The sequence below is a fragment of the Triticum aestivum genome, chromosome 1A (genome assembly GCF_018294505.1).
Source record: "Triticum aestivum cultivar Chinese Spring chromosome 1A, IWGSC CS RefSeq v2.1, whole genome shotgun sequence".
Classification (NCBI taxonomy): Eukaryota; Viridiplantae; Streptophyta; class Magnoliopsida; order Poales; family Poaceae; genus Triticum; species Triticum aestivum.
The window spans coordinates 504,787,650-504,797,035 of record NC_057794.1 but is presented as its reverse complement, the minus strand read 5'-3'; the positions used below and the strand labels follow the sequence as shown (position 1 = coordinate 504,797,035).

Sequence of the window (9,386 nt, the reverse complement as noted above, 5' to 3'; positions counted from 1 at the left end):
AGGAATCCATTCCTACAAGTTAAAGGGCTTCAAAGGAATTTTTTCTTTGCAAATCCTATCCTATAGAATTCCTATAAAAATCCTACAAACCAAAAAAAGCCTTATATTTAGGAACGGAGAGAGTGCTATTTTTGAGAGAAATGTCCTTTTTGTATATATATCCCGGGCACGGTTTCGAAGCCCTCTTGATCGAGTTCAGGCGAGGCCCGGATGCTCCGACGTCGAACCAAACTGCAAGGCTCGTGCGCCGACACATAACGATAACTGCTTCTACGTCGCATATTATAGGCGGGCATGAATGCAGACACATGAAAATTCATCTTCCAGAGGTTTTCATCCCGCTACAGGTGCGGTTGTACATGTTATAGGCGGGCATTGCATATTGTGTAGCCGGCTGTTTGAGTACAGCGCACATTGCATTTTGTGTAGCCGGCTGTTTGAGTACAGCATCAGGAAATCCTAAATCCAAGCAGAAAAACGGAGCATGCACATGCATATAAACTAGTACTATTAATCACAGGAATACCGAGAGACTACCGATAACCAAGATACCAAATGTCTGGAAACTGCACATGCATTGGAAAATAAGGCCGTCCAGAGCGGCGGCAGCTAGCAGATTACCATGTAAGCTCAAACTTGTGATGTACTAGTAAATTATTTATCTGAAGCTACAACTGCGGTTCTACATGTTATAGGCAATTTGACCTTGAGCTATACCCAATCAGAAAAATGGAGCATGCACATTCATAAAACTAGCAAACTAACACGATGACAAGCGTAATTAAACATAGACATCAATCATAGGAGCACCGAGAAACTACCAAGAACCGAGATACCAAATGTCTAGAAACTGTACATGCATTGAAACATAAGGCCGTCCAGAATGTAACAAGACCAGCAGCAGCAACTAGCAGATTACCAAGTCGCAAAACAGTGCCAACTTTCACCCATCGACAGCACTAGGCAGAAGCATAACAGGGTTCAAACATAAAAACAAGTTTCCACTTGATAGTTCTACGGTAGCTAGTTTATGGTTTATGCTGCAAAGCAAAGATCCTTCACCAGCCCCCACCGCCAGACCCCCACCCACCTCCGGAGTCCTGAGCTGGGACGGCCTTCTTGGCGCTGCCCCATCCTGAGTCGTCACCAGCAGCACCAGGTGTAGTGGCTGCTCCCCAGCCTCCGGCGCCACCGTCAGTAGTGGCAGCAGCAGCAGCAGCAGGTGTACCCCAGCCTCCAGTGCCACCGTCAGTGGCAGCAGGTGCGCCCCAGCCTCCATCCCCACTGCCGCCACGGTTGCTGTCGCCCCCACCACCCCATCCAGCATCCCCGCCTCCAGATCCTCCGCCAGTGCCCCACGCACCTCCCCCACTGCCTATGTTATCAGTCCATCCTCCACCACCGCCACCATCACCATCACTGCCAAAGTTACCTCGACCCCGACCACGCCCACGTCCACGGCCGCCAGAACTGTTCCTTGAATCAAACCTGCCTCCTGCTTAGGAGAAGAAATGACAAATTAAGATTGATAGCATACAGGTTACATCAGATTATTTTCCACTGAGAACAGGTTACATCAGATTATTTTCCACGCCCGCCAGAACATCCTTTTAACATTTTTTTTTGGGCAGGATCTTAGTGACAACTCTATGAAGCGATGATGGTGATCAACAAACACGGGAGACAGAACAAGAACAAGACCAGCAAAACTAATACAGGGTAGGTTTGAAAACCACTGAGAACAGGGGACATCAGATTATTTTCCGTGACACAAAGTTCAAAACAGTTGCTTCATCAGAATCAACAAAACTTATATGAAACTAGCCATATAATGCGGTTCCAGTAATTCCTTTAAAACAGTTGCTTTGTGGGTACTAACAAGACTTCAACGAAACTAGCCATAATATGGTTCCAATAATTCCAGTAAGAAAATGAGGACAGGTCATCGACACGAAGATACACTATGCAAGCAAATGTTAGTGGTAACAATGACGACACAATTGAATGCAGATGTGCTTGATAACCAAGTATTGCAAAATGCAAACACATTCAAGGACTGACCTGATCTTCCAGAAAAAGGTCTGTCCCTATCATTATCACCATCTCCCCTCCTTCCGTCATTCGCGCCACCAGAACCCCAAGCTGAATTTTTCATAGGTACCATTGCCGCAACATTTCGCATTGAAGGGCCAGCATCAGGTGGTGGTTTGTCAATATGTTTTTGAAAATATGACACAAGGCGATCAATGCTGTCAAAATCTTTCTTCCGGAATCTGAAGCCCTTTGGGTATAACCCAACATACTCATGATGCGGGTTTGTACTCCTGATGTAAGATAATATGAAGGTGCCTGGATGTTCATGAGATATGCCAAAACAATAGACTATTCTCATAGGATTCTCTGATTTCTCAGCCCTCAACATATCATCAACTTCGCCTTTTAACCCTTTCCTGAATTTGCGATAAGAGAGCATGCTTTTCAGGTGGCCTACCAATGGATCCACATATCTGTCTATTACCTGCACATTTTTAAGGAAAGAAACATACATTTACCAAAAATTAAAACAAATGCCAATCTTGACTGCTATAACAGAAATGGAATTGCAGCAAACTGATGTCAACAGAAATATTTCTATGGAAATCATCTTGTATGCAAACCAACCTCATCAAGATCTTCGAAAGTTTCATCACCAATGGTCAGTGTTTTTCCGAGTCGAAGCAAACTGGTAATATCTTTATGATCCTTCCCACTTTCAGTGATCTCCTTGTGTGCAAAGACACCATCAAATATCTTCAGGGTAAGCGTTAGAAATGATGGGCCCCTGGAACTAGGCCGAATGACTTTCTCGCCAGGCTCTTTGTCCCCCAAGAACTGTTTCAACAAGTTAAGATCAGATACTATTACAGAAAGGGAAAGATGTTAAAGAAACTGAAGGGGCATAACAGATCTATTCAACAGGACAACACACCTGCATTGCCTCTTCCACCGTCAAATTCTGAAAGTGAGGATGAACGATCATCCGGGGCTTGAAATGTTTCTTTGCTTCCTTCTGTTTCCGAGCCTTCTCATCCTGGGTAGGAACCATGTTTTGTTCACGGTTGTATGGATCATGGTTATTTCTCGAGAGTGGCCATCTCTTCATTTCACTGCTCTTGCATGTTAGGTAAACTATGAACCTATTTTTGTTCACATTCTTAATTTTGCCAGTTAATACATCGCCCTCATGTAACTGCAGTGATTCTAGATCAAAGCCATCATCAGAATAGTTGTCTCCCATAACTATGGCTTTCAATCCAGAATCAAAGGTGCAAATTATTCGGTTATCTTGTATATGCCGAACAGTTACTTGAACAATCCTTCCATCTGATATGTTGTCCTCAGTTTCACCAGAAAGCAACCAGAACTCCTCATCTGGACTTGGCTCGGCATAAGGGGTCCTCCGATCAGAGAAACCACACTTTAGCTCCAACTTTATGTCAAGCAATGTTTCTCTCTTATCATCTCCGATGCTTCTGCTGTATTCATCTATGTCAAGACGTTCAAGCTGTTCCTGCTTCTCTCTCACATGCTCAATTGCCATCTCTTGCTCATCATCATCCATCTCATTCGCTTCAGGTCCATCCTCAGCACAGACATCCTTGGCCAAATTCTTCGCCAACGCATATGATTCAGGATGGATCCTTGTATCCTCAAGAAGATCAATGATCTGGGCACTAGCTGCAGCAGCACCACTTCGTCGGACGCGTAAAAACCCAGACGCATTCATGAATACTTTCCTGCCTAAGGGTTTCACCAGCTCCTTGCGACTAAAAATGGATCCCTCTCTTACCAACTCCTTCTGCAAAGCTGAAGCTTTGCGCGGTCCCAGACCAGCAACAAACTGCAAAGTGGAAAAATGCCACTCATGGCTAGCAGCAAGATTAACATCAAAACCAATCTGATTTGTTGCATCGACCATTACTTGCTCGACAACTTCATACTTCTCATCAGGAGTAAGGAACTGTTCAAGCGGGTGTAGTTTCCATGACAATATCTCTTTCCCGGGTCCACAGAGTGTTGCAACCATCGCCAAAGGATTTTGCAAGTACCGACCAAGCGCCACAGCACGCTTCACGATAGCTATACATAATTATAAGTACATATTTAGAAAGGTTCGTGACCAAAAGAGCAAACAGTAAATCAACACGTTGTACCATACCTGACTGGGCAGGCAGCTGATCTGAAGATATTCGAGAGTTCTCGTACAAGCGAGGCACAGATTCATCACCATAGACAATGCTGAAATTTTCCATTTGTGGGTTCACATCTCTTGGGTGGTCTTCCACCATTTTGAAAATAACCTATACAAAGCAAACAGATTATTTTATTGACACTATACAATGCCACATCCATGCCAAACAAGAAACAGAACAGAAGAACAGGAAATATTCATGTGGATAGAAATACTGGAGCCAGCACCCAGCCAGTAACAACTGCCAGAATTTTTATGTATGATGGAAGAACACCAGTAAGCATTAAAAAGGAACTGCAAACCCAAGGAATCCCCTAGCAGAACACGTGATGGCATCTTTGTCTCTACTTATCACAATAGGAGAAAAATAGGCTACCATGCAATTGACAAAAGAAAATCAACGATAATAATTTCTGCATTGGCAGCAATAACTGATCAATGGTCGTGACCGGACTTGGTGATACATTATGCCAGTCGAAATAACGAACAGATGAAAGGAGAACAACATCAAGCGTATACTTATGAACAGAAACAATACCAGCCATAATTCACTTGCAAACAAATAAGATAAATTATACCTCATAAATATCATCCTTGAGTTGTCTGCAATTCAAATTTGAAGCTCCTACACACACAACATGTGGCGAATGGTCGGTCATGAACTTCAGAACCCTCTGCTGATCATTCCTCTTCCGCTGCTGCTCAGCAACACCTTGAGATCTAAGACTAATAGAACCAGCATACAGAACATCAACCAATTCTCCTGATGAGTCTAGCATTACAAATGTGGTTGCTGGCTTCCCAGGACCCCAGCAGCAGGCCATTACTCGTAACTCTGATTCATCATCCAGATCAATGTCCGAATCCTTCTTGTCCGCATCCTTCTTCTTCCAAGGACCAACAGAAACCTTGTCCCAGAACTGTTTCCCATATTCCATAGACAGAAAACTTTTGGCTTTTGCTGTCAACAGTGATCGAGCTTCCTTCTCCATTGATGGAAGTAGAAAATTCAAGAAGGCATCATCCAGTATCATCTTCCGTTGCTCATCCCACAATTGTGCAGACTTGCTGACACAGTCACTTAAGTAATTCTCACGAGCCTCAGACATGAGCGCTTTCTTTGCATCCTCTGGCAATGTTATGGTAACCTTGAGAAGTTTTTCTTCCTCTGCTTTCTGAATAAGAAGCCACTGAGCATCTCCAAACTTGTTTAGTGGTTTCTCATGCAGCCACTTCACACCTGATAATTGATGGTAAGGATCTATGACCAAATGACCCTCAGGTGTGGGCTTTGTTGATACAACTGCTTTATTCATGAAGATAAACCTGATATGCTTTTTTACAATGGGCTCACAACCGATCTCAACTGCTGCCTGATAAGATAAAATAAATGAAACTGGATCAGGTCAGATGAAATGAATAGCCTAGCTTCCTATGAGGACTTGTTAAATTTGTAAGATGATGGTACCATGTGTCTAGCACCCCGAAGAACATCTTGTGGCGTTTCAAACATTGCGCATGTGAAATTTGCAGCAACATCTTCAGGAGAATCTTTTCCACTGTCAAGCTCACCCGCTTCCTGAAAGCAGCAGAAGCAGATAAGGTGTCACGGGTACAATAGATTTAGCCAGGGCACAGAATGTCATATGCAGATCAAGAATAGGTTGCATATGCAGTATCCTTCCATAGAATGATAATGCAAAGTGTGAGATTAGATCACTTACAGGTATCCTCGTTAAAGTTAGATGCTGGCCTAATTGCTCAGCACTCCGACCAAATTGGTTAGCAACCTCCCACAACCCTGCCTTATGACAAATACTGTACAAGGATTTCCTTTTTGGCCGCTTAAATTGACCTACTTCTTCAACTTCGCCAGGAGGGAAATGTAAATTGAATTTCGCGTCAACATCCTCCACTTCTTTCTCTGATTTTGCATCCCTCAGTGCCTCACTGATAGAGTTATAGAGTTGTCGATTAAGTGCCTGTCTTGTAACATCGTCTATTCTTCGTTTCTCGTCATCATATCTTCTCTCATAGTAAACCTGCAAAGCAACCTTGCGCTTCTGAAGAAGAAGCCACTTTCTGTCTAAGGTCTGAACAGCCCAAAGCAGCTACAAACAACAGACGAACTGTGTCAGCAATTGTAAAATCTTGATAATTAAGGGAGACTAACACCTGTCTAGTAGTGGACACTGAACAGTTACCTTATGCCACTTCATTTTACGTTTTTCTTCTTCATTTGCTTGTTCATTGGAATCATTATCTTTTAACAGACTCAGGCAACTTTCCTTCCTGTACATTGCAATGAATGGAACCTAACAGGCAACAATAACCACGTCAGCAGATCAAACATAAGAAATTATGCAACAAGATCCTATAGTTTTTCGTACTTCAAATTTGTGGGTATGTAGCATGTTCAAGACATTCACGATGTCGCTCTGATCAATCTCCCTGTTCACTTGCTCATTGCTAAAAAGGGACAGAAACCCATCCCCCGTTAGTTGGTTGTGTATCCATACACTTTCTTCCTCTCTATTTGCCTCGCCATCTATAGGATGGCCAGTTAACTCTTCAGACAGCTGAGGAAGAAGCAATTATGAATCAGATATGCATTACAAACCAAAATCAAGACAGACTTCCAACGTGTCTAACTGGTAACTTACCTGGATCCTCTCAGGTATATCAGTTTCTTTTATCTGCTCGTCCTTTGGTGTCATATACTTTTCTGCAAGAATAAATGGTTCAAACTCATCTTCAAGCCTGTTTCCTCTCAACTCGCCAGAATTAATAGCATCCCTCTCAAGCTCTTGCTTTCTTAGTGCTAATAGCTCATCAACATCCCCAAATATATCATGGGCCTCTTGTAGCGCAGATGATGATACACCTGCAGCTTGTCGCAGAGGCTTTCTTTTAACCTTCTTCCTTCTGCAGTACAAAAGCATGTGTGCAATTAATACAAATATAAGGTCTGAATAATTTCACATGGATAGAGAACCATTAACACACAATACAGAACATAAGAGCATACTTCACAACTTGGCCATTCACATCGATTTCCTCTTCGTCCACAATGAAATCGCCCATTTCATCATCCATATCATCTTCACCAACCTCATCTTCATCTACCTGCTGATCCTCCTCGACAAAATCTTCCTCAAACGGTTCTGAGCAAATGATATTGCAGCGAATTAAAAATTAGACAGGAAACTTCCAGCATTGGAAAACAAGCAACGTGAAAAGGATTCAGAAGCACGTACCTTCATTACCAAACAAGGAGCTACGAACTGTCTCCTCAGCAGTCCGGCTTTTTCCTGCTCCGTCATGATCAGAGAAGCCAGAACGCCCATCCATTTCAGATTCCCGTCCTGCCTTCTTCAACCGCTTAAACTTGTTTTCCTGCCGTAGGAAAAATGAAAAGGAACATTACTGAGAAGCCTGCAAAAACTCATGGGAGTCCGAAACAGACACAAAGATTATCTTCAAACATACAGGAGGCTTCGGACGAGTGATGCCGGTAATGTTATTATCCTGGAGCAACATGTAGTCATCCTCATCAAGCTCGAAATCCTCCGTTTCTCTGGCCACATCTCTTGTAGTTTAGAAACTCACAAAGAAGAAGACATACTCTGTTTCATGAGAGGCATAAAAGCAACTACCTCTTCTTCTTTCTTTTCTTTTTCTTCTTGCGTCTTTCATCATCACTAGCTCTTGCCTCCTCTTCCTCCTCCTCCTCGTCTTCATCCGCATCATCCACTATGAAGCCATCCTTCTCGTACTCATTTTGTCCCTCATCTGCTCATAAACAAGGTCACCCCGTTATTGCTGTACTAGCTCGAAACCACAATCACAGGCGATTCAACTAGAAAAAGGCAACTGCTGCAAACTGGAATCGATACCAAAACATCGTAATAGACAACAAGAACAACTGAAATAAGAAATCAAGCAAGAGAACGCCCGAAGCACAGTACCGCACAGCACATAAAAGCATTCCAATCGAGAGGAAAGGATAAATCAAGCCACAAAATCGCTCACGCGAGCAAACCTGATGGAGAGATCGTTAGGAGAAACTAACCTTCATCGTCGTCCTCCTCCTCCTCATCGTCGTCCTGCTCGTCGACATCATCCCTGGCCCTCCGTGACGGCCGCGGCTCGTCCTCTTCCTCGGCCTCGATGAAGTCGTCCTCTAGGGTTCGAACAGACGCACGAGCTTTTCCCATCAGAAAACGCGCACAAACCGCCGCCGAGGGCACCAAAACACGCGAAACCGCAGGAATCAGCAACGAAATCGCGTACCTTCGTCGTCGGAAACCACCGTGCGTCCCATTGTCCTCGAGGCGGCGGCGGCGCAAACCCTAGAGCGCGAGAGCGGTTGTATCGAGAGCCTCGGGGGAGGGGGGTGCGCTCCTTATATGGGCATCGCGGGAGGCCGCGAGCCGCACGATCGCACCGCGCGCGGGGCGGCGGAATCTAGGGTTTCGAGGAAGGGGAGAGCGGCCCGTGCCCGAGCCGACGCCGAGGGGGCGGGCGATGCGAAGCGCCTGAGCCGAGGGTCGACCGACTTCACCCGCCGGCGAGGAGGCGAATCCGGCGGCGGCCGGGTAGCCGCGAACCGTGGGCTGGTGCGGCGGCGAGGTCGAGGCGGGGCTTTGGTCGCCGGGGGCTTGGAGGTGGGGCGGTGGAGAGTGTGCTGCGATTGGGGAGGGGTCGGTTAAGTAATGAGAATGGATTTGGGGGTAGTTTGTTTTCAATACGGCCCCTGTATTTATTTGATACCACTGTAATATCTGCGAGTAGGTTTCTGCTTTGCTTCCCGCGAGGGTATTATTGTGACATCGTTCTTTTCACAGGGTCTAGTGGTGATGTTCGGGTCAACTTTTGGTTGGATAGATGATCGCACCCAAAATGCATTTGTTACCAGCCCAGTACAACACCGTCAATACTAGTAGAATGCTCGTACGTTGCTACGGGCGAAATACAGAAAAATAAATCAAACTGATGACTAAATGAATCGAGTGAAGTCCTTCAAATATATATCATTTTTTTAATTTCTTTAGTGGATACAATGAGAGCAACTAAGCATCAGTTGTCTATTTTTCTTCGGTGATAAAATTCTATGATCGCCATCTTCTTCCTCCTCTTTGTCTTTCTCTTTTTG

At 44.6% G+C, this 9,386-nt stretch overlaps 1 protein-coding gene across 2 annotated transcripts; it reads right to left on the bottom strand.

The window, feature by feature from the left end:
- Positions 1-840: 840 nt before the first annotated feature.
- On the bottom strand, positions 841-8,940 carry LOC123060835 (transcription elongation factor SPT6 homolog). 2 transcript variants are annotated; one of them, XM_044483693.1, is made up of 17 exons: positions 8,525-8,940; positions 8,304-8,414; positions 7,888-8,023; positions 7,721-7,808; positions 7,489-7,627; positions 7,260-7,395; positions 6,895-7,156; positions 6,622-6,810; positions 6,436-6,546; positions 5,956-6,342; positions 5,700-5,810; positions 4,810-5,604; positions 4,199-4,340; positions 2,969-4,119; positions 2,662-2,871; positions 2,062-2,518; positions 841-1,498 (listed from the first exon to the last, which is right to left on the bottom strand). In XM_044483693.1, the coding sequence occupies exons 1-17, from the start codon at positions 8,553-8,555 to the stop codon at positions 1,059-1,061; spliced, it is 4,896 nt and encodes a 1,631-aa protein (XP_044339628.1). In that variant the 5' UTR covers positions 8,556-8,940; the 3' UTR covers positions 841-1,058. The 2 variants fall into 2 exon arrangements, with proteins under 2 accessions (XP_044339628.1, XP_044339635.1); XM_044483700.1 differs by having other exon boundaries at positions 841-1,495; positions 8,525-8,939.
- Positions 8,941-9,386: the final 446 nt, after the last annotated feature.

Excerpts from the sequence above, each read along its gene's own strand:
- LOC123060835 (XM_044483693.1), bottom strand. The coding sequence starts at position 8,555 with ATGGGACGCACGGTGGTTTCCGACGACGAAG. Across the intron at positions 5,605-5,699 it reads TTCGGGGTGCTAGACACATG|GCAGCAGTTGAGATCGGTTG; the intron begins GTACCATCATCT and ends TTATCTTATCAG. Across the intron at positions 4,341-4,809 it reads TCAAGGATGATATTTATGAG|GTTATTTTCAAAATGGTGGA; the intron begins GTATAATTTATC and ends TGCTTTGTATAG.